The sequence below is a fragment of the Curcuma longa genome, chromosome 5 (genome assembly GCF_044706935.1).
Source record: "Curcuma longa cultivar G26 ecotype Majalengka, Jawa Barat chromosome 5, ITB_CL_G26_1.1, whole genome shotgun sequence".
Taxonomy (NCBI): domain Eukaryota; kingdom Viridiplantae; phylum Streptophyta; class Magnoliopsida; order Zingiberales; family Zingiberaceae; genus Curcuma; species Curcuma longa.
In genome coordinates this window covers 14,609,025-14,635,336 of record NC_133865.1, presented here as the reverse complement: position 1 = coordinate 14,635,336, position 26,312 = coordinate 14,609,025, and the positions used below count along the sequence as shown (strand labels likewise).

Here is a 26,312-nt window from a genome sequence, read left to right as displayed (position 1 = left end):
TTTCTGTATATAAATAGGGCCTTGTTTCTTGTAATGAATGAAGATTTTTGAGGTTATTACGTAACATGTCAATAGGTGTAATCTTGATTTTTATTCTAATTCTTATTTCTTATCATGTTTATCCTTGTATGCACATCCACTGTAATATTGTCATTTTTATGATTGTCATCTTCTATTCGTATGCTTTGTTTATAGTCCAACATTCAACTCTATATAATATAGCAGGATTAGTTGTTGTTTTGTAAATTTTCCCTTTAAGTTTTAGAGATATCTTACGATTATAAAGAACACTTAACGCCCTTCTACATTTCAACTATCCTGATGTTTACCTACCGGCGGATGCTGCGAGTCTTCGGGTGTTTCTTCGAAGGAGGTCGTCTCTTGACTAAAGTCAGACACCTTGCGATGTCGGCTTTGATACACTTTGTATGGAGAGCTAGGAACAATTGTATCTTTGATGAGGGACAGTTGGAGAGTGAGAAGATTTTTAGAAATGTACAAATCCATGTTTACCGGTCATTAGGAGTGTTTTCTGATCTGACATTATGTCAGACATGAGACACTACTGATTATCGGGTATTGTACTTTGGACTTATTTTGATATATACATTTTACTTATAAACAAATCATCCTGTTTGTATCATATGTAAAACATTTATCAGCCTCTCCATCCTTATGCAAATATGATCCTACGTATTTAAAACTTTCAATTACAAATAAATAATCATCTTCTATCTTAACAATTCCTTACTACGTCTATTGCTAGTTTGCTACTATACTTAAATTTTATATATTCTGTCTTTTCTCTATTAATTCTAAAACTTTTTAATTCCATTGATTCCGTCAAAATTCGAACTTAGTATTTATTCCTTCACGTGTCTAATCGGCCAAAATAATGGACTTAGAGATGATCCTTGTAATATACCTTGTTACTTTCTATAAATTATCTAAGATGTTGATACATGTAGCAATGTTCCTTCAACTAGTACAATCTACAAGACTCATGCTCTACTACGCCAAACACCTTGTCCTTGAATCATGAATAAAAAAGGTGTCATCAAACTAATTTATGGTAAGCTCAATGTAGATTGGATATATAAAATATAAAGGATAGAGATAACAGAGGTGAAGGAGGAAGATCCCTAACGTACTTAATCTTAAGTGAGACTAACTGGCAACTTTGACATTAGTTGTACATGTTGGTTGTGCAAGAGCAAAGAAAGAGTAGATATTACTATAAATGTCCTTAGATCCTCCCTAATCTAGAATCCAAGAGGATGGTCTGTAAACTAGTAGATGGACTTCCATGAGCTAAAAAGTTTAACTTGCTAAATTGAAACTTTAGCAACAACTTATTATTTGAGGAAACATGAATACTCCTTAGCAGGAACTACAATAGTGGAACTAGACTAAGCTGCTTAACCATATGGGGAAGTGGTGTCTAGTATATGGACACGATGACTACGTGAATAGCCATGGCGAGACTAGCATACATGCTTTACATGCCCATGTATCCTATAATGAGAATACTTGGGCATTTCCATTTTTTTGTCCACTAGCTTGACCATCATGGACCTTATGGATGACCTCCTTAACCATTTGTGAGCCTCTACATGAAATCAAAACTACTAGGGTGGATTTATCCATCATAAGGCAATGGCTGGTGGAGCTATGCCGGAAGCTCATAGTATGCACATGTACATGCCAAATAAAGTTGGAATGGAAGAGCCTCACATGATTTGAGTCTTTACTCTCACCATGTGTAGACTTTAGTTGGAAGCTAATCATTATGTATAGACTTTAGTTAATCATAAATTGGCTTTTACTCGATCCCAATTTTTAAAATATTAGTTTAACCTAATAGCAAGTATTTATAATAATCAAATATTATAGTAATATATTTTATATTTAAAAAAGTACCAAATCTATATTGACATGACATGATATGATACCAAAATTGTATTGTTTTGGTCATAAGTTGAAACTCTGATATGGCACGAAATTTTAAACCATGATTATCCTAGCTTTAAGAGTTAAGAATGTCATTGAACTTGTACAATATTTCTTCACTGTTCTTTTGCTACATGTCTTTAAAATTCTGTATGAGCTGGAAATCTAATACACCAATTGGTTGTTTTCTAGATTGTACATCTCCTAGGATTCTTTTTTCTCTTAGCTTCTTATTTTACCTATTGTTCTATGGAATTTCTTTCAATATATTTGTTCTCCATTAATTATCCAGGAGGGTTAAGGAGATTATAACTGCTCACAAAGGAAGTTTTGTGCTTGAATTGCAACAAAGAGCAATTGAATTCAACTCCATAATACAGAGACATCAAAACATAAAGTAAGCAATAAATTTACTAACTACCACTTCAGAATAATAATATAGTGAGACTTTTTGTTATTGTAATCTATGATTACAAAAGTTATTGTGAATCTGCAGATCTTCTTTGGTTGAGCGAATGCCTGTTCTGGACGAGTCAACTGTTATTAAGAGAGCTGGGTCTTCACAAGCCAGCATTTCAACTGAGAAATCTAGTCAACAACCACCTTCTGGAACTTCACTTAAGCTTCCAAATGGTGTTGCAAAACCAACTGCTGCACCATTGGTTGATTTACTTGATTTGAGTTCTGATGATACTCCAGTTTCTGTGCCAACCTCTAATGATTTTCTGCATGATTTGTTGGGCATTGATTTGACAAACTCGTCCTCAGGTTTCAATACTCTGCTCCACTAAATAGTAAACACCTTTAAAGTTTAGGATGAGTTGCATTTGGTTGGATAAATTTATTCTAATTTTCTTACTCGCGTTATAAGTTTTTTTTGGTCAACCGAACAAAATCTAGCTTCTTTTGCAGGCAAACTAGCTTTAGAGGTGAACTTTATATTCAAAGAAAAAGAATGTGTGCTATAGTTAATGTTTCCTTAATATTGTTGAGAACCAAATAAAAATATTTAATGTAGCCATGAAGGCCATTTGATAATTTTTATTCTGACCATGAAAAATCTTTTCATGAGGTGCTTTTCCGAATAGGAAGGCTAGGTGCTGATGATCTATATCTCAGTAGGAATGTAAGATACACACACATTTGACTTGTCATGCTGGTTTTGTTAAAAAAGGTACCAAAACAGGTCTCTTACATTGGATGAGATGGGCTGGGTGGCACAGGTGTGGGTGATGAGATCAAGAATGAACTAGGTCATTGTTTTGGGCTTAAATTAAGTATTATGGGACAATGAGAATGGGATCTATGCCAGGTGCCTAAAGAGGTAAGAATGAGGTTGATTAGATCAGAGGTGATACATGGCCTAATGGTGACACTATCCTACTGGTTAGTTCTGTGTTGGTGTACCTTTAGCTTGTGGTAACATGGTTTGAACTTGCTCATTATTCTGGGCCTACAAGTTTTGGGCTTTTGGCTTTTGTAAACAAGATGGATGCCAAGTGCCTAAAGAGGTAGTAAGGTTCTTTATTTAGATGGAGGTGATACATAACTTAATGGGGGTAAAGGGAGGAACCTAGCTAACTGGCTAATCTTTTGGGTTGGTCTAGACTTGCTGTAACATGGTATGACACGAATGTAACAGTTTGATAAAGGATTCAGGTGCTTGAGATAAATCAAGAGAGCTGTATTCATTTCCATGTTTGGCAGTCCATATTCTCTTTTCCATTTTATTGTTTTATGTTGAACACCCTCTTGCACTTTTATTATTGTTTGTACTACTACTTGGTGCATTCTCATGAACAATACTGTTGAGTCCATCCAGGCATAGACTTCTCTTGCTGCTGGTGCAAATTTTTAAACCATGGTTGTGTTAACTAGTTCACTCTTTAGTTGTGAATTATTCATGCATAAATACTGCTCTTTTTTTTTATCTCTAATAAATATTGATAACTCAATTTACGCTTAAAAGTCAACACAGAATACTTTTAGTGGAGGACTGACTATCCAAGTTACATAATTTGAACAAGTGCGAAATTATTACCAACCAAATTTAATTTGTTGACGTGTTTCACAAAGATCATTGCATCAGAATGGCTGTTTATGATCATTAAACCTTTATCACTAGTCACATCCAGTACACGAGATTTAGAAATGAGAAACTATATTGCTACTGTGCTCATCCTATTTCTGTCTACTTTGTATTGATGGATGACTAATATTCTGATTGGCATCCTTTCAAAGGCATAGATGATATGGTTGCAATCATGTATGATAAACAAATAAGCAATGAGAAATATACCCCATGGAACAGTAGTTTGCTTTTGTTTAATAGTATTTGGGTACTGCAGTTATATGGTAATTGAAATGTTACGTGCTCCCAATCTTGTGTGCATTAAACTCTGATTCATATGAACTTATATATTGATTGAAGGATTAATTGAATTCTTTTTCTTGCACACAAGGCATTGCTCCAGCTAGTGGTACAGATATTCTTATGGATCTTTTATCTATTGGAACACCACCTGATCAAAGTAATACTTCACCTGAAATTGGTTCCTCCGATAAAGGTAACAATTTATTAAAGCTTAAATATAGCAATTTTATTCATCCTTATATTCTTGCTAGATTTTAATCTTGTTTTCTGCATTCTCTTAGGATTATCACCGATAACCAAACCGGTTTCTAGTACTGTTCATGTAGTAGATTTGTTGGATGGATTAACATCAAATGGAGTTCTGCCTGGTAAATTTGGTTGTTGATTAGTGTTTTTACACTGAAATGGGAATTGTGATGACATCTTTTTGCTTGAACAGAAGTTCATAGTCCAGTTTATCCCTCGATTACTGCTTTTCAAAGCAGTACCCTGAAGATTACATTCAGCTTCACGAAGCAGCCTGATACACCACAAGTTACTCAGATCCTTGCTACATTTATTAATTTGTCATTCGATGCCTATTCAGATTTTGTTTTTCAAGCAGCTGTTCCAAAGGTAAACCAACATATTAACTTAATGTTTTTTCTTTACACATTGTCTGTTTGTTTTCTGAATTTAGTTGATTAGATATGTCTTGTTAGTCATGCTAATTCTACAATAAACACATAAGATACTTGCATTGCTTAAAGGTTGTTTCTTGAAATTGTTAGTTCATAATGCCGCTGCTAGTAAGATCTAGTAATCATTGTTCTATCTTGGAAATGATGTTTAGATATCCCTATATGTGTTTGTTGCTATGCATTTGTACAGTTGGATATATTTTCCATGTTCGGGTGTACTGGAACATTTGTCTTCTTGCTTGTCTTGATTGAATATTTTCTTTTACTTGTATGGTAGCATAGCCTTGCTGTTTCATAACTCAGATTTTATTATCCATCAGTGGTTCAATCTGCTATTGTCATGACAGCTAATATTATTGCATTCTACAGTTTGTCAATTTACATTTAGATCCAGCCAGCAGTAATCACCTTCCTTCTAATGGAAATGGAGTGGTTACACAAACTCTAACTGTTACTAATGGTCAGCATGGACAGGTATGTGAGTTCCTGTTGTGGACTTTCTTACTACTTGACTACCCTTAGCTATATGTTTGATGTTGTTGGATTAATCTTGTAAAACAGTTTTATGTATGGTTTGAAATCCCATACTTGTTTCCTATATATGTTGAGTGGCAAAATTAAAATATATCATTTTAATAAATTAAAAAACTCAATACTAATTGACACTGAATCTCTCCTAGGCTGCCTACGCCAGTTGCTAGAATGTGTATTTTTAGGTATATAAATATCTTCTTTTTATTTTTTATCAAAAGAATTTAATTTCTCTTTCCACCTCTAATTTATCACTAGGATCATATGTCATCGCATTGTCATAGTACCAAACACGTGCTATTCCAGTCAAAGATTGAAAGTTCCACACTTAGAGATTTTGAACCTTGGTTTTATGCTTGCTTAGCTGCAGTGATTATGGCTTGGTTAGGTTATTTCATTTTCAAGTTTACTAGTTGCTAGAGGAATTAGAAGGTTGAAAAATAAAATAAAAAAATTATTACCAGTTGTGTGTATCCTACAAACTGAGTTTGTTTCACTCAAACTGAAATCAAAACGAGCTCAGGCTTTTAAATGTGTTGGATTTATCTGGCTTGTACCACAGTGCATGCAATTCATCATCAACTACCATTAGCCTGTGAAACTTTTCATTTTGTTAAATTAAATTCAATATGGTCAACAGTCTTTGGTATTAATTCTGAATAGTTAGGATGTAAATGTGTTCAGAATTAATTTCTTGACAACTTTATTGAGAAAAATTCTCTTTGCCCACAATTCTTTGTGTACAAGTTGTGCCTTGTTTGACATGATGTCAATTCCGAAAGGCCACACAGACCTTAGAATTTTATTGTTGAATTGGGCCAGTGAGTAGTAGATTTGTATTATAGCAGACAAGATTGTAGTAAACTGTGGAAGGTCTTGATGCTATATTACTTAAACGATCACTCTTACAGATTGTTTTTTTTTTTTTTTTTTTGATACAGCATCACTCCAGACTAAATGATGGAGGCAGTGTGGCTCTGTGTCCTTATATAATGTGATGTCAAATGCCCTTATCACTTTTCTGGGATTGCAAACTCTTACTTTTGGCTCTGATGGCCAGTAGAATTCAGCTATTTACTCACACCCGTAGGTAAATATTGCTTATGACAGCTCCACTGGTTCTAGGACCTTATCAGATATTATTGGTGCTCGATTGGAATATGATTGCACATAATCCAATCAAGATCCCACTGTCTGAAATCTTGCATTGATACTATTGAATCAAGAAAGGCAAGGAGAGGGGGGGGGGGGGGGGGGGGGGGGGGGGGGGGGGTGAGGGGTGAATAGAGGATTACTTTTCTTTCTCATGTTCGTTTGTAATCTTAATGCTCAATGTAAAATATAAATAGCAAACTCAAAACAATGAACATACAACAACAAATCAAAATGTACATGGTTTGACGGCCTTTGCTCCTGCTTCATGACCTATAATCCGTCGGTAGATTACTCTTGAAATGACCAATATACTTTCTCCTTCTCATGGTAACACAATTGTCAAACCAAACAATTAGAACATAAAAGAAAATATTACACTTTTTGCTTTTGCTTTGCTTTCTTTCACTTTATAGACTAAAATAGGCTTAGGAATGCAACAATGTTGGCTCAAGAACCGGTGCCAAAATCTCCAAGCAACTCCCACTTTATAGAGCATTTGTTGCTTTCAAGTCTAGTGGTCAATTGATTACTAGCCACCATCAATCAACTGCTTCTTTTGATTGTGTCAGCCCGACATTGACAATGACTACTTGAAGTCGATTGGAATTCATTATTAGTTGATTGGGGCACTATAACCTTTAAACATGTGATTGTTGCACTGCAACCTTATCCGATCAATAATTCTTTCTAGTTTTCTATCGATAACATTAGTCGACTAATCTTACTGATGGTTATTCCTCAGTTGTCTAAGCAACCAACCGACTACCAAACAGAAACATTTTATTCAATTTCATTCCAATCTAAGTCAATTGTCTAGTCAACTCATATATCACTTGACTCAAGTATCAATGACTGAAACCATGACTCTAACCACTTTAAGGTTAAGTTATCGTCATGCTAAGAGACCCTTTGTCTTCAGAACTTCCTCCAATGCCTAGTATAAGTCAACCTCAATTTACCCAAACTTCCAATACCTAGAGGTTGTCTCTGGGACTTCATCGTTTGCTTAATATGTATTGACCATGACCTATTAGGACTTTCATTGCCTAGAAGTCTAGCCTTCAGGATTTCATCCTAGTGACAGTGAACCTTGAGTCACTAGAACTTTCACTTGCCCAACCTTATATCAACCTTAATTTACTAGAAATTCCACTTGCCTAGACTTAGGTGACCCTTAACCCATCAGGACTTCCATGTACCTAGGGACCACTCCTTCAGGACTTTAGTCAACTATAATGTATCGGGACTTCAACACTGCCTAACATTTAGTCAATCTTAACTTGCTTGCTTAGACTTTCATCAATTGCTAAACAATATGATTTACTTGGACTTCCATCATTGCCACATGTTAGGATCAGTTGAACTTCTCTATTGCCAACTTTTTGATGGGCTTTCCTCTTGTTATCTCTTTGCTAGACTTTCTATCTTTCAATTCTCTATTGGATTTCTCTATTTGCTAAATGTTTGGTCAACTTAGCCGTTTAGAATTCATCTAACTTAAGTATATAGTCAATCTTGACCTACTTGATATATTGACCTAATTTAATCTTATCTCAATTATATTGCTCACAATATGATTGCACCAACACATTGTCCAAACATCATAACACAACAATCATCCGCTATTGATCTAATAGGACCAAGCTAGAACATGGTTGCACCAATATTTACAACCTTATTATATATGTGAAATTAAATATAAATTTTGTTTCTTTTCCATATTGCTTATGTGATCATTTTATTATTAACACAAAAAGGCACTAGGATCCAACGACAAGATTGCGATAATATTATATTCACAATATGTTATGTTCAATGTAGAAATTAATCATAATGCATCAAAATTGTTTGGTTTGGACCCAACAACAAGCACAAACAACAAACAATTCGGATTAGCATTGAATCAAGAATAAAAAGTTGTAGAAATTGATTTTCAAGTATAATTGACATTACCTAGGCTCCATACGACTCATATTTGAGTTTAGATTGAAGCTCCAATGATAAGCTTATTGGTGCATTTATCTCCTTGGTGATTGAGAACGATCATAGGTTTTGATGTGTGCGCAAAGAGTTTAAGTTAAGGTTGTTTTAAGTTATAATGTGTGTGTTTGAGTCTTGCAAGACTAGGAGGAATACACATGAAAATGACAGTGTGACTAAGGTCGATGGATGCCTGATGGCTCGTGGTCCATGGAGATCTGTGAAGGATGACGTGAAGTATTTAAGGGACTGCAGGATAAGGAACATCGAAGAGGAGCTAAGGGAAGTGGACTTCAAAGGCAAAAACATAAAAGATGACATTGATAGGAATCGAGGGATTGGGTGCATTGAAGGACGTGAGGCCCGAAGGAAGATGATTTTAAGGCCAAGGTATAACTTCATGAGAGTTGAATGTTGAGAGAAAACGAATATAGGCAAAATAGAGTTGGTTAAACCCTATTAGAAGCCTTATATTTCTTTGAATGTTCATCTCCTTATAAACCTTGCAATCAAGGTTTCTCCACCTTCGGTAGTTGATCGAGAAGAAGAAATAATGGTGCTTTCCGAGTGTGATTTATTGATAGATCATAGAACGTGATAGTGATCGGTAAGTGTGATTGTTTGTGTATGTTTATTTCACTACTAATATCATGTTGTGACCTTGTTATTGAAAGCAAGAGAAGTATAAAATCACACTAGCTTGTATCGAATCACTATTCATCCCTCCCTTTCTAGCTGGCCATACGATCCTAATAAAACGTGGTGTAGGAAGGTAGATTTAGGGTTTAGGATTTCGGAGAATAAAGAAGACACTTAGAAGTTGACTTTGAATCTTAATTCATGACCGGTAGTCAATTATTTGTATTTTTTAAGCATCGACTATTAGTTATCAGGTGTCTCATAATTACTAAGTAATCTTAGCAGTCAATTAATTTTTGGTCACTATGATCTTCTTCTTTAGTCTTTTCTCTATTATTCTTTTCCAAAGTTTCATAGTATTACACATTAATTTAATGCTCCTATAATTCACATAATTTTGTACGTCTCGTGATTATATATTTTTTTCTTTTTCAATATCAGGTTAAATAATTTTGTAAGTGATTCAATACTTTACTTTCCTAAGTAATTTCGTACGTCTATCAAAATATTATTTGATCCAAGCATTTTTTTCATTTTGCATCCCAGTTTGTTTTACTTCTGAAGTTTGAATTTTATGATAAAAATTTAAATTTTTATACTCTTCTGACTTACTTAAATTACCTAAGTTAAAATTGGTCATCTAAACTTTCATTAAAATGTTGATAAAAATACCTTTTTCATCGCTCTTATTTTCTCATCATTCACTAGTACCATGTTGCATTCATTTTTAGTACATTTTATTTGGGCAAGATCTTATATCTTCCTCTCTCTCGTTTTAATTATTCTATAGATGTCCTTTTTTCCTTCTTCTGTGTTCATCTGTGGATATAAGCGTTCAAAATTTTCATTTTTGGCTTCACGCATCACTTTCTTAGCCTTTTTCTTAGCTACTGCATATTTTTTAAAATTTTCTTCGTTTATACAAGTTTATAATAACTTATAGGTTGTTCGTTTTTCTCTCTTGTACTTTCTCGTTCCGTCACCAAGATTCTTTACTTTGTGGTGTATGTCCTTTGACCTACTAAGTACGCTCTCAGTCATCATTTTCAACTTTAATGTCATCTTATCTTGTGTCATATTTGAGTCACTATGAATTTTTTCTAATACTTGTGCACTTATTTTCTCCTTAAATATGCTTTGTTTCTTTGCCCTTTAATTTTCACCACTTGATTTTAGGAGTCGTGTATATTTTTCTTCTATTGATATTATATTTGAGGTGCATATCTAACACTATTAACTTATGTTGAATTATTAAGTTTTCTTTTAGGAGTCATGTATGTTTTTTTCTATTGATATTATATTTGAGGTACATATCTAACATTATTAACTTATGTTTAATTATTAAGTTTTCTCTTGAGATGATCTTGTAAGGTTTACAAATCTTTCTTTCTTCCTGACTATAAAAAAAAATTCAATTTGTGACTTATTATTTTCACTTTTGAACATATTTAAGTGTTATTCTCTTTTCTTAAAAAAGTATTAGCTGTTATATGTTCATATGCTATTGCAGAATCCAATATAGTTTTTTACTTCTTCATTTTTTGTTCACAAACTATAACCCCCATTCATTCTATCATATTTTTCATTTCTTATTCCAACATATCCATTTAGATCTCCTCCTATTAAAATGATCTTGTTTGATCGAATTTTTTGTACTACTTTATCTAGGTCTTCCCCAAATGTATAGTTAGTGTCTCCATATAATGCTACTTAAGGTGCATATATGTTAATTATAGTAATAATTTTTTTCACCACTGCTATCTTGAGAGTTATAATCCTATCCTCTTCCTAATTACTACTATTTCATCCTTTAACGAACTATTTATAACAATACCTACTTCATTTCTTATTTTACAACTTATTATGTACCATAGCTTAAAACCTAAACTCTCTATCATCTGTTTCCTCTCATATCCATTTTATGTCTTGTAAATTCTAAATATTATTTTTTCTTCTAATTATTGTCTCTATTACCTCTATTACTTTATTAGTGAACATTCCTATGCTATATATTTCAAATCTAAGATAATCAGTATTTCTATAATGTTTGTCCTTATCCAACCTATGGTGTAAGAACTCTTGCATATTTAACATTACATTCAAGTTCTCATGGAGATATAACGGTCCTTGTCGGAATATTGCAGTCAAACCCTATAATGTGTTCATTCCGAGGATAATTTAACATTAGCTCAATAGTTCAATGGATTTATTCATAGAATATTCGCCTGTGTTTGACAATGATTGGCAACCTAATGCAATGTCGCAATCCTCAATCTTTTTCATCCAGACTTGGGATCAACATCGGTGGCAATTGACACTCAACTATATCATCTTCCCATCATTCTAGCTCATTGTCTTTCCCTTCTTTCACTGCCACTCTCCATTGATTCCACTCCTCACCATCACAAAATTAAAAATCACCACTGCCCTCTCTGTCAGGCATCCATTTTCTCAACCAACATTCCGCCTTTCCTTGTTGTTTAATTAAAACTAGTTAGAGATAAAGTGCAACAAAGGCTTAGGATTCAATGCAGCGTACATTGTAAGGGAAGCTGCAATAAATTTTGGAATATGCACAATTTAATGCAATATAAATTACATAGGGTATTTCAAGAAATTTTAGTATTTGATAAGTGCAGATTCAAAATTTTGGATTTAGAAGATTGCAAAATCATTTTCAAGAAAATTGGGGTTTCATGCAGGAGAAGATTCAAGATTCAACCCAAAACAAATTGCAAAAATATTATACAAGAGAGGAAGCCTACTAAATATAAATTTATTTTCACAAACTAATTGAGATTCAAATTCATCACAATTTTAAATAGCCTAATTTGAATAAGCCGATAAATTCACAATGTCTTCTTTTTTCTTTCTTTTTTATTTGTTGGCTAATTTTATTTTTTAATATTCAACTATTGAAAAATTCATCGTATGTTGATCCAAAACTCTATCATATTCACAAAATATTCACCGAGGTATAGTTAAAAACTCTATTATTTTGTCGTAGTTTATGGTGACTTTTTATTTTGTAAGTATCATTACGTTCTAATAGTCATGCAATGACATGAAATTATTGTCATTACTTTGAGTGATACAAACGTTGTGGATCTTGAGATAAATGCTTCATCAATATGGAGGGACAAAATTTTAGATTGGATTATTTTGAGAATGTGTTGATTAGTTATTTGGTGAATTGATGAAAGTAAAGAGCATTATCTTATACTAACATACAACTTGATCCATAATTTGCATAGCTCAATGTTTATGGTAAAATTAAGCTTAATTCCTTGATATATTAAAGACATGAAACAAACCTAAATATGTGTCAGACATATAACGAAACAAGTTAGAACAATAGCCTTTATTTATGACAATGGAAAAACATGTTAAACCAATAGTCTACAAAGAAATTAGCATAATTTGCCAACTAGTGGCAACTAGTATGATGATTGTTAGAAACAATAGAGGAGGGGGGGGGGGGGGGGGGGGGGGGGGGTGAATATCGCTTGTAAAAATAATCTTTTAAAACTTTTCTTCTCTGAGTTGAACGCAACAGAAATAAGAAATGAAAATATGAAAGCACACAAGTGGTTTTTTTACTTGGTATATAGTCCTCTGGAAGAAAATTGAGCACAAATTGAGCATAAATTGAGCACAAATTGAGCATAAAATAAGTTATGAGTGATCTAATTAAGACAATTAAGTTGTAAGTGTTTGATCTCGACACTTCAAGTTAGATTTTTAGTTGGATCAATATTTAAGTTTGTCTCCTCAATGAGAACACGTCCTCACTGCCATCTTTTCAAAAGGACATCTTTACTCCAGGAGCTTACTTTCCTTACCTTTTGCCAAACATCCATTCTACCTGATTTGTTTGGGCTTCTTTTGCTTAGCATTCAATTCCTCGACCCACTAGGTCTTTTTTTGACTCAATGTCCGGTCCTTGTTAACCCATCAAGTCCGTCCTGTCAGATGTTCAGTCCCCCCATCTGGACTTCCTCTGCTTGGTGTCTAGTACTCTTGATCCGCTAAAACTTTTGTTGCCTAGTATCCTGTCTACTTGACCTACTAGGGCTTTCCTATCAAGTCCTGCGTACTTAACAAAGATATCAGATCCACAACAACTTAACTTAAACCTTTGTCAATATCAAAATATAAGTTCGATTATCTAGTGCTACCTACACTAACAATCTCCGTCTTTTTTTATATTTGACAACCCGTTTAAAGTTAAGAAAAATATACAATCAACTTTTAAAACATTTTCAAAACTCCCCTTGAAGTTTTGAAAAGTACCAAACCAAATATTTTTCAAACTTTAACCATATATTCTTCCCCTTTGACATAATCAAAATGGAAAAAATATATTTCAAAATTTTAAGTTTTGAAAAATTTCCTTAAAATTCAAGATAAATTTTGAAAAATGGTTTTCACAATTTTCAAAGTACTTTAGTAATTTTTCTTCGAAAACCATTCGCAAAATGTGTTAAGATTTTCAAAACATTTTCAAACATGATTTTTCAAAATTATTTCCAAATCAATTTCAAAATATAGTTTTATGAAATATCCTTTGAAAACATAATAAATATTTTGAATCTAACTTCAAAGAATGTTTCGGAAAATAATTAAAAACATCATTGAAAAACACTTTACAAAATAATTTTTCAAAAATATTTTTAATAGCATTTGAAAATAATCAACAATTTAAATAAACAATTAATTGCTCAAACAATATGCACTTAAACATAAGCAATTAATTACTCAAAAGAAATGCATATAAAAATAAGCAATTTAAATATGAATATGCATGATATGCTAATTATGTAAAACACATGCTAAGCATTTACTTTGATAAGTATTCTTAAGATTCCAATCATGCATCCCATCCCAGACTTAGAAATTAAACATGCATATTTATTTTGATATACATAATTTCTTTCTTTTCTTTGTTTTATTTGTAGTCCTAAAAAGAAAGTTAACTCTCCTACTAAGCTCATTTTAAATTTATTTTCCATGAGGATTATAAATTCTTTTAGAAATTTTATATTTGTTGACCCGAATATTATTTCATCCACGTATATTTGAGTTGTATCAAATTCAAGTAATATCAATTTATCCTTGTTTAAACCCTTTTGTAATTAAGTAGGTTGATAACGTCTCATATCATCCCCTAGGTGTTTGTTTTAAACCATATAAAGTCTTCTTTAACCTAAATACGTGGTTGGGGTAGTCTTAGTGTTCAAAACCTGATGGTTGACTTGCATAGATCTCTTCTTTTATGAAACCATTTAGAAACACGAATTTAACATCCATTTGATATAACTTGAATCTTTTGTGTACTGCATAAGGTAGCAACATCCTAATAGATTCAAGTTTAGCTACTGATGCATAGGTCTCATCATAGTCTAGACTTTCTACCTGACTAAAACCTTTAGCTACTAAACGAGTTTTATTTCTTATAATTTCCTCTTTTATCGCCTAGTTTATTTTGGAAAATCCATTTAGTATCTAGAATGGTTTTATCTTTTTGTAGAGGTAGGAGATCCCAGAATTGATTTCTATCGAATTTTGACTAGTTCTTCTTGCATTGCTATCATTCAATCAGGATTAGGCAGTGCTTCATTTATGGTTTTGGGTTCAAATTTAATTTTTGTGCAATTTGACTCATGTTCCTATAAGATGATCGGGTTCTAACTCTTAGAGTTGGGTCATCTAAGATTTGGTCAGTTGGATTACTTGAATTTATTTTAGATGTTCTTATATTTTGATTATTGTTTTCTTCTTATTCATCTTCATTTTGTTCAAGTATATCTTTATCTTGGTCATTTCTAATTTCCCTTAACGCATCAATTATAATTAAGTAGTATTTGATTACCACTTAGTGATTTAGTCCCATGTGAGTCAAATAGATTTAAGTATAGTAATTCAAGTATAGAATTGGTTTGATTTTGATTAGTTAATTTATGTGTGAATTTAGTTTGTTTTCCTTGTTGACAAGTATGATCAATTTTGTTTTCTAAATTCCTTAATTTGGGTAAGCCTCTAACTAGTCCATTCTTATTCTTGAAATATATCTAAAGTGGGTGTGAGCCGGTCTCTTGTGCCACAATCCTATTTCCTTTTGCTGTGTCAAAAGACACTTAAGTGAAGAGTTAGATAGATTTATAGAGTAAATGTTATTTTTCTTAATTCCCTTAAGTATTATTTTAGGACATTCAAGATGTTTAATTAAGCATTCAGAGGGTAAAAATTTTACTACATATTCAGCATCACTTGATCCAAACTTTTATGTTCCTACACATAAAGTATATGTTTTGGTACCAGTTAGTTTTTGAGGTCCTTTAGGGTTGACTAAATTGTTAGTTTTATTATTTTTCCATTTCACCTACTCTAAATTTTTTAAACATGGTAGAGTTTTGTGAGATGATTTTTTAATTTTACTTGATTAATTTAAGTTTGATTTGGGAGAGGTGTTTGACCTTGGGTTAGATTTAAGTTTAGCTTTGGGTCAGTTGAGTGGATATTTCTTAAACTGATTTTTAGGTTGTGGCGAGACTCAGAGACCTTCTTAATCGGATCAACAACCACATCCTTAGACAAAATTAATATAAGAAATCGCACACTTGACTAACTTAGTACAAAACCTTGGTCTAATTAGTTTAGGATGTGGTGAGTTAGCTTCAGCTAGTTCCACTTAGTTAGGTGCACTAGGTATGATACGCCTTATCCAGCCTAAACATACACTTAGTTTAAATTTCTCTAACGTATTATCAACTCACCGTGTCCTGATAGTATGTTAAGATCAAATTCTTTTTTTCTCATCTAACTGTTCTAGTCCTATCTAGCCAAATTAAGCATGAAATTAAATACATTAAAACAAGCATGCGACATAAAAAATTAAAAATTAATTGCTCTTCCTAGATTAATGAGATAAATTTTTTATTGCCTCCCCCTTATATCACAACTTTGATAATTTTTATCTAAGTAGTGAATTTGATCTTTGGAGATCTAATATTGGTTATGCCCTATTTCGTTAATTAGATATGATTTTGGGACCTATGTTTGGACTCATTCTAACATGTCTATTTACTAATGACATGTAGGATCTATATCTAGTCTTAGCTTTGAATCCAAGTCCGGATTTTGTACACAGCTCATTGACAACCAAGTATCATGTCTAAATACTTAGAGCCTGAGGTGAACCTTTCCAACGTACCTTTGAGTTCCTCAACTTGATCTTTCAAGAGAGAATTATCTTCCTCTAGTCTTTGAATTTGAGTTGATGTTTCTTCTTGAACTTAGTTGGTTGGGGGACTAAGGTCGGTCTCCTCCTTAATGTCTTTTACCTCTTTAAGAAGTAACCTAACTCGTTCCTTGGACTTAGCTAATTTCTTAGTTAAATATGTAATAATTGTATATAATTTTTCAACTAGAGGAGATGTTACCTCATCTTCTTGTTGTTTGAATTTGACTCGGACTCGGACCCTTGATTTGACTCGGAATTGGCTACTGGCTACGTCTTCCTTCGCCATTAGGGTCATGAAGCTAGTTTGATTTGGTTCCTCTGATTTGTTGGTCCCTTTGTGGAGCTAGATTAGCTTGTCCTAAAGATCGTTGCACTAACGAATGACCCGACTCAGTTGACTTCTTCGTTGGTTAGATTGCATTGTAAGGTTTGTGTAGCCTTAACGTCAACTTTGATCTGTTTATTGATGTCGGGGGTCCATTTTTCGCATCCTAACTGTTCTCCATCCTTATTGATTGGTAATGTAAATCATTTCTTTATGATAATCCACGTTTCAACTTGGGCCTTCAGGTAGTATTCCATTCGTCTTTTCCTGTAGTCAAAATCATTGCCATTGAATAGGGGAGGATGAACGATATTGTACGCTTCTTGATAAGTCATTCAATTAACTTGCAAAAACAAAAACGAAAGAATGTTCCAAGACTTTTGAATTCTTGGGTAAGTAGTGCGATAAAAGAAATAAATTATAACAACTTCAAAAATTGTTTAAAGAAGAGAAAAAAATTTTAAAAGCTAAAACTTGAATGGTGGTTAGACCACTTTAGAGCACCCCGTTCTGATACTAATTGAAGGATCATTAAAAGCGATAAAGGGGGTGAGGTGAATATCGCTCATAAAAATAATTTTTTAAAACTTTTCTTCTCAAAGTTGAATGCAACGGAAAGAAAAAATGAAAACATGAAAGCACACAAGTGATTTTTTTTTACTTGGTTCACAATCCTTTAGATTGTTACTCCAAGGTTTGTGATCCGATCGTGGATCGCTTATGAGTGGGCAAGTACTATAGTTCTCCTTCCGAACGACTTTTTGGAGGTGGAGAAATCTCTTACAGACAAAAAAGGTCCAGTAACACTTTACCGTCCCTTTTAGAATTGAATGCACAAAAGAAGTACAGTAACTTAAATTTACCAACAACAAAGAATAGAAGTTGAGCATAGATTGTCAGATAGCACAGTGGCATAGAACTGTTGCTTTGAACATCGAGACGAGAGCTCGAGAGCATATGAGTTAATATTTTGAACCCTCTGCTTGAAGTCCTTTTTATAGGTGTTATTCGGTCAATCAATTCCTTAGTTCGATCAATTGATCAACAATCTTATCTTAAGTCGACTTGATCCAGATCTACCTTTATGGTCGATCGGTGCACAAGTTTGATTGATCGAACCTTGTCCACGTCGGATCCTTGCAGCTTATCTTCTGACACGTTAACTGCTTGACCTTTATCCTCAGTCACGTCATCTAACACGTTAGAACTTTGATGCTTATCGTTGACCATGCAACAACCACATTAGCATTCCGAAGTTTATCTCCAGCCATGTCAACTTTTCCGAAGCTTATATCTTGACACCTTTGTTGCCATGTCATCCTCATCACTTTGAGACTTATTTGTGCCATGTCAATATTCTGGAGCTTATCTAAGCTATGTCACCAAACACATCATCTGCCTCGTCAACCTTCTGAGCCAGCTCAGATTACTATGTCACTTCAGCTTTCGATAGACTGAACTTTTCTGTTTGGTCGATCGAACTTACCTTTCGGTCAACTAAACCCTACAATACAAAGTTAGCATAGAATACAGTATAAGATAAGTTATGAATGATTTAATTAAGATAGTTAAATAGTAACTGTCTAATCTCGATTTTGAACCCCGAGTGAGATTCTTAGTCGGATCAATGTCTAAGCTTGTCCCTTCAATGAGAACACGTCCTCACTGCATTCTTTTCAGAAGGACCACTCTACTCTAGGAGCTTACCTTCCTTACTTTTTGCCAAACCTCCGGTCTACCTAACCTGCTTGGGCTTCCTTTGCTTATTGTTCGATCCACTAAGTCTTCTTTTAACTCGATGTTCAGTTCTTGTTAACCCATCAAGTCCGTCCTGCCAGATGTCCGGTCCCTCTAACCCATCTAGATTTCCTATGCCTGGTGTCCAGTCCTCTTGATCCGCTAAGACTTTCGTTGCCTAGTATTCAGTCCACCTGACTTATTAGGACTTTCTTGTTAAGTCCTGGATACTTAACAAAGATATCAAATCCACAATGAAAATTATGTTATCTGATACCCTCTACATCAACGTGATCTAATTGTTATACCAACTAGTTAGATCTAATTGTCTAATTGGTTAGCCTACATGAAAATTATGTCAACTAGTATGGTATAATCAACTATTAATTAGCATAATTTGCCACAATGAAACTTGTTGGATCCAAAGAAATTCAAGCAAAGTGCTCAAGCCTATTTAGAATGATAAATATGAAAGTATGATAAATTGGTTTACATAGGTACATACCAAGAATAAATTTAACATTATCCTTAATTCTAACAAAATATGAAAGTATGATAAATTGCATATGAATTTTAACATTAAGAATGAAATTGGGCCAGTCCAAGAATAGTTCACAACGGATACGACTGGAAATGTAAGAAAGCATTAAATTGTTTTTGCCTAATTCAATAGAAGAGGCTTATTATAAGGTTCTAAATACTGAATAATATTTGAAGCTCACTCTATTAAAACACATAACTCCACATAGGGAAACACACCACCCTACAGTATGATCCTTTAAGGGAAATATCTTGCCACTCATCCTTAAGTATATTCCCCCTATGCTAAACAACAATAGATAGGAATTGCCTAACCCACCCTCAACTGAAGTACTGTAGCATCCTTTGTTATGTTTATGATAACTCACTTGACTTGATATACTGTCTCACAGCATGGCTCGTTATAATGAACGATTGGAGGAGTTGTTCGATGAGCTAGATGCAATTGAGTACAGTCCGGTCCTAGGAATCCAAGGAGTTATTGGAAGAGTGGATCGAACCTTCTGGAAGCTAGAACAAGAGAGGTTCCCTATGCTGAACGACCACCGGATCGGGGCACTGATGCGTGCTTTACCCAGGCGCGCGAGGACGGTAGCTCAGGAGATTTGGGGTCAGCATGGTTGTCGCCTGGCTTACCCAGCGTTGTGCAGGCTATTGCTACAGCATGAGTTTCCAGAAGATCTAGGGGAGTCAGGATCAGAGTCCGAAGACGAAGAGGAAGATCCAGAAATTCTGGAGTATTATGAGTCTGAGGAGGACCCTGAGCCTGAGGAGGGTTTTGAGGACGCTCCTGAGGAGAATGAAGAAATAGAGATGGTGATCCTGGAGGAGGAAGAAGCAGATGGGGATCTTGAGATAGAGGATCCAGATGAGGACATGGAGGAGACTGTAGAGGATCCTGACGAGATACCGGAGAACCCTGCTCCGATAGCTCCTGTTCCACCACAGGAAGATCTTGTCATGACTTTGCAGTTGTGGTTGTTATTTACCATCATGTCGTTGTATGTCTTAGTAGGAAGGGTAGCACCTCCTAACTAAGGTAGGTGGAAGTATGTAAAGAGCAAGGTGATCAATAAGATGGGAATAAAGCATTTTAAGTATCATATGTTGAAGAAGAGGATCACTATACTGGTGGAAGATGGAGTGGAACTTTCACTTAAGTAGTTAGGAGGGGGACTTAAGTTATGAAGGATGGTTCCCTGAATAGGCTAACCTTCCATGCCGGATATGGGTGGTTAGATTTATATTAGTAAGCGCACTTATCGTTTTATGTAGGCAAGACAGGTATTTAGAATATTATGTCGATAACCTGCATTTAGTTTTAGAAAGTATGTTAGAGTTTTTAGGCTTTTTATTAGAATTATTTGTTTGGTGAAAAGAAATAGACAAAGGAAACGAAATCAACAAGCTAATGCTCTTTTGATTCATACATAACTATGAATAGATAAATACCAGAAGATATTCTAATAAAACTTTTATTAGCAAATTTGTCAATTGGCAAAAGGATTGAATCTGAGCTAATTGTAAAATCACGTTTTACCCAGTGATACAAATGTGGAAAGATCAAGATAAGAGAATTGTATAGATATATTGGTTTGTGTAGCAGTACGTTCTTGAAGGGAAGGGCTTGAGCCTCTTCATTGCCTTGCTCCCTCTGCTGAAAAGGAGACCTCAAAGTGAGATCTGTAGGCTGAAATTGATATGCTTTGACTTAGCTGGCTATTCTTAATTTGACATTCTATTTAATTAGTTTAGTTTACTCTTTTGAACTCCAAAGCAAGTACAAAGGGTTCCAAGTCTACAAAGTAACTATTAGTAATAAGTGGAATGTTTATTAAAGAGAACAAGGCATCAGGAGGCTCTTCGAGATTTGGAGCTCTTGAGGGTTTGGTTGATCTCAGAAGAATGATGATAAAATATGGTAGAAGTCTGTCCTATTGCAGGGTTAGTGATATATTGGATGTTTCTTAAAAGGGCAAGTCTTTGAAAAGCATTTTTCTTAGCCTTAGGCACATACAAATGATCTTTATTCCCACAAAGGGTCACTAAGTAAGATAATGAGTTGGATTACAAATTATGTCACTACACACACACATCAAGCCTTTATCCTGCCGCTCAAGTAAGATATTTAGGTATACCTTACTTACCTGTTTTTTTGTTATGATTGATGTGATGGGATATGATAAGGAAATATAATGATATGAGTATGTTTATGATAATTGTAGCACTAAACCTCCATTTCTTTTAAACAAAATATCATTTCTATGTTCCTTTAACATACTATGATACTTGATGAGCTACTTGTAGATGAGCTTTTTTTGGCTTATGCATGAATTGACTAACTACACTTGTTGCATATGCTATGTGTTGTCATGTATAATATAAATAAATATGTTTTCCTACTAGACGTCAATACATACCTTTATCTACTACGATATCTTCCTTTATTATTCCAAATTTGAGATTTGTATGTATTAGAATACTTGATGGCCTATGTAGATACATAAGGGCTATAAATCAACTCACTCTTTGGTTTCTCCTTGATGAAATGTTTATCAATTTTAATGTGCTTCATTTAATCATGTTGTACTAGATTGTGAACTATTAGCAAACTTATTATCACAATAAAGTCTTATTGGATCATCCCACTTGATCTTGAAGTCTTTTAAGATGATTTTTAACAAAAGTAGTTCATACACCTTGAGCCATTGCTTGGAATTCTATCTCTGCATTGATTGCGCACATTAACAAATGACACACACCCAAATATCCTAAAGACAATTATTTTTGGTATGTTTGGATAGAATGTTGAGAGTGTTTCCATTAGACTCGTAAATCCTAAAATTTTGGAAAGCAAGCAATTTATAAGATAAACAGTTGTAATAATTGCTCTCTAAAAAAGATTTAGGCACATTCTTTTGGAATAAAAGGCCTTAGGTTAGTTGTAGGAATTGACCATTTTTTTCTGCAGATCCATTTTGTTGTGGTGTAATGACACAAAATGACTTAATGTATTATCTTTCTTTTTAAAAATAACGATTAGGACTTGATTAAAATAATCCTTAGCATTATTCGTTCTAAACTTTTTCATATTGACCCTAAATTGGTTTTTTATCATATAACAAAAATTGGGAGGACATTCTTAACATCAGATTTATGTTTAAGTAAAAAATCCTAGTAAAATGAGTACAATAATTAATCAATGACACAAACCAATCACTCAATCACTGTGAATAAAATAAAGGGGGGAAAGCTTCTTGTATTACTTAATGGAATAGAGACATGTGTATGGTTAGCAAGTTCACACACTTTACAATTGAGACTCTCAACATCTATACTTTGGAATAAAGATGGAAATAAAATTTTAATGATTTTAAATAATGGATGTCCAAGTCGATGATGGTGAAGCCAAATCTTTATCATGATTAGACGAATAAAGTTCTAAAATTAAAGTTGAAGCTAACATTGTCTTTGGTAATATTTGACTGACCTTGTATTTCAAAATAGTAGAGCCCATCCCTTTCTTTAGCTTGTCCAATCATCTTTCCCAAATTTTTGTCTTAAAATACACATTGAAAAATCACATTTCAATGGAAATGTTGAGTAAATTATTTGATAGAGACAAGATTTATGGTTACTCTGAGGATATAAACAACATCTCTTAAGGTTAATGATGAACTTATTTTAACATCTCCTACACTTACTATGGTAGTCAAAGAGTCATTAGCTGCGGATATTTTCTTATTATAGGGGGAGTATATGGAAAAGGGTGAGGGGGTCATATAATTGTTAGCTCCTGGATCCATGATCTAAGAATTGAAAAAAAGTTGTATCTGAGACATTTAATCTAATAGAGGATGGAAACATACTTGAGTGCACCAACGAATAAGTATCTAAAGGCTTGTTAAGGTTACGAATAAGATATTTTAGCTTCTCAGCCTCTTCTTGTTGAATCCACCTGACTCCTTTGGGTGTTGCTTCATTCTGTTGTGTATTTTCCATATGTATCTAACTATTGATCCTTATTTGTTTTCTTTTATGTCTATACTCTTGGCTGAGAGGTTTTCCATGAAGCTTCCCACACCATTTACAAGTATGACATTGCGCCATAAATTAACACGATTAGGAGCTTTTGATTGTAAGCTGATTAGAGACATGGAAAATCCACAATGAAGGCCGAGTAACATGGAAAAGTCCAGCTGGTAAAAGAAAACAAGGAAAAATTAATCCAACTATAAAGTATCAAATTACAAAGGTTGGTATAAGAAATATTCTTATTTATCCTTAAAAATAGAAAACGAAAAGAGAATGTGGAAAAGGGGAGAAGAGAGGGATCGGATGTTTGCCCGTAACAATAGCAAATAAGTATTGTTAGTGACGTTTAACAAGGGAAGAGGAGGCTAGGGTTAGTAGTCCAACGGTTGTGACAGGATAGACGACTTGCATTTGGAGTGACGACTAGGGTTTACTTTAATACCATGTTGAAAATATAAAAATATATTATTTAAAAAAACTTGTCAAATACATGGGATCTTAATCTCTTTTATAAATTCATGACTTTTTTTATAACAAATTTTTCTAATAAAAAATCCTAAAACTTCCATTAGATTTTTAATACAACTTTTACAAAATCTTGTTTCCAACAAATATTACAAATTACATGCTAATCAACATAAAAGACTAAAAGTGTAAAATATAGAAGATTGAAGCCTTGGTTCATATAGCTAAATAATTCCTTAAAAATTTTGCAGCAATCTTCATGTCATTCCAACTCATACTCCGACTCATCTTGTGAGAAAGATTAGTGTAGATTATTTGTTTAACATGCCAAAAAAAGCTTTGCAATAGTCTTCGTGTCACTTCAACTCATGTTGTTACAAAGATTGGTTTTGCTTATTTGTTTAATATGCCAACTCCTTTAACCCCAATCCATGTGTTAAAATTTCAACCTGTATCGGAGTTTTAGTTTATAATTGGAACGATACGTGCCATGTCGATATGGTTTCGATATTTTTTAAATATAAAATATATGGAAACTATCATTTCAGCATATCAAAATCAAGGTTAACTTGCATACAGTGTTTTTGCCATGTGGTAACTTTTAGTGCTACATTATTTGTTGGAATAGATGAAAGGAGATGACAATGAAGCAGATGCTTTGTTCCTTGAAGACAATTCTTCAACATAACAGAAATTGATTTCTTGATGGATACTGAAGCAATAAAAATAAATCCTTTAAGCTGGCCTATTAAGATAAACTGGATCATGATCTAATTTTAAATTTTAGTCTCATTTTCTTAAAATTTTGCTATTAACTACTGTATGAAAACCCAAGAGATCGTCAACTGAGCAGCATATCAAAGTGCCACATCAAATCTGTGAAATTGTCGACTAAGGCACATGGATTTGGCTCACACTGTGTCAAATTGCTGAATGTGTATTGCTTCTTATTTGAAGTAACTACTGAAAATTATCTTTACTTAATAGCTTGTGTGGGTTTTATATTCCATGTAGCAGTTCATATATTTTTTCCCAACTCATGGTAGCATCTTAGTCGCACTTCACAATAATGATGAGACTGACTTTGTTAGGAAAATTTGTATTATTCATATGATAATTCCACATCCTTTTTATAGCCCTGAATTTTACTATGTACATTCTTTTTCATCTTCTTATAAAGGTATCATGATTTTATGAACTATGGCTAAATACTTGTTATGTCATTTCAGAAAGCCTTGGCCATGCGCATAAGGATTGTTTACAAAGTTAACAATCAAGAGAAACTGGAACAAGGACAAATCAACAATTTCCCTCCTGGTTTATGAGTCTTCAAACATCTTTTTTTTCCCTAGTAAATTTACCCTTCCATGCAAGGAATATAGGCCTTTTGCTTTCTCTTCTTCATGTTCTCAAAGAATGCTGGGAAATTTTGATCCTTATCCAATGCAATGTATAGTTCATAAAGAATTGTGCAAGAATGTTAAGTTTCCACCATGGGGAGTTCTTTTACTCCCATTTGGATTAGCATTAGTTCAGAAGTCAATTCATTTCTCCCGGAGGGATAAGATTGTGATGAAACTTGAGCTAGTGGATGTAAAATGTTATCCGATGGCTATATCTATCACTGGTGGCGTGTTGTTTACTGATTTTCTTGGATAATTGGAAAAGTTGAAATTGCAATTTTAAGCGATTGTTCAATAAAATCCATTCTTAAGGTGTTAGTGTACGTGTCATGCATGTCGAACTGTCGAACTGTACATGGCAGCATTTACCGAACATGTAATGAATACTGTTTTCTTTATTTTATGTATTGCTTGTTCTAGTTAAGTCAATTTCCAAGCTAGCATTGGCTTTCACTGAACGAGGCAGATGCTTTCAAGGGGACATTGTCTGCAGATGATTTTCACTAAATGTGTCTTCGTTTACTTTCGATTTTATCCTTTAATTTTTTTTCTCCTCCCCACCCAAAACTCTTGATTTTTATTAATGTATAAAGGACAAAAATCAAAATGACACTCATTATTGTTATCATCGATAAGCTACTTAAAAAAAAACAGCAAACTAGCATTCCATTCAATTTTTGATACATGAAATATTCCTCTTTTCTAGCCGATCTAACTGTAGAAGCTGAACAGTCGACTTCATAAATAAACTTGATAACTAAACTTGGTAGGTCATTCGGCCTGCAAAAGTTAATGGTGTTTCTTTGGTCATTTCCCGTGTACTCTTACAAAATTGTTCCAGTTTAGCTCATTGTTTTTATTGATCATTGATGTGGTGGATCTCGAGAAGTCTTACGTGGCAACAAAAGTCAAGAAGCAGGCTGATATGGCAAGTCAAAGGGTCAATAGCAACCTTAGGTAGATTCAACTCTCTTGACCTCAACAAGCTCGGTCATTCGGTCTATCTCTCGGCCCTTCCGACCTCAACAAGCTCGGTCACTCGATCTATCTCTCGGTCCTCCCGGCTTTGACAAACTTGGTCATTCGGTCTATCTCTCAGCCCTCCCAACCTCGACAAGCTCGGTTGCTTGACCTATCTCTCGGCCCTCTCAACCTCAACAAGCTCAATCGCTCGACCTACTTCTCGGCTCTCCAGATCTCGACAAGCTCGGTCACTCGGTCTATCTCTCGGCCACTCGGCTTATCTCTCGGCCCT

At 33.9% G+C, this 26,312-nt stretch overlaps 1 protein-coding gene across 1 annotated transcript in view; it reads left to right on the top strand.

Annotated features, from left to right (window-relative positions):
• LOC141828989 (AP-1 complex subunit gamma-2-like) overlaps positions 1-25,296 on the top strand; it is a 67,171-nt gene extending 41,875 nt beyond the window's left edge. Inside the window, exons 13-19 of the mRNA XM_074716388.1 lie at positions 2,243-2,347; positions 2,447-2,718; positions 4,413-4,517; positions 4,606-4,692; positions 4,764-4,939; positions 5,374-5,478; positions 24,884-25,296. Of these exons, the coding sequence (XP_074572489.1) occupies positions 2,243-2,347; positions 2,447-2,718; positions 4,413-4,517; positions 4,606-4,692; positions 4,764-4,939; positions 5,374-5,478; positions 24,884-24,979 (946 nt within the window). The 3' untranslated portion in view covers positions 24,980-25,296. The remainder of the gene's footprint in view (positions 1-2,242; positions 2,348-2,446; positions 2,719-4,412; positions 4,518-4,605; positions 4,693-4,763; positions 4,940-5,373; positions 5,479-24,883) is intronic.
• The last annotated feature ends 1,016 nt before the right edge of the window (positions 25,297-26,312 follow it).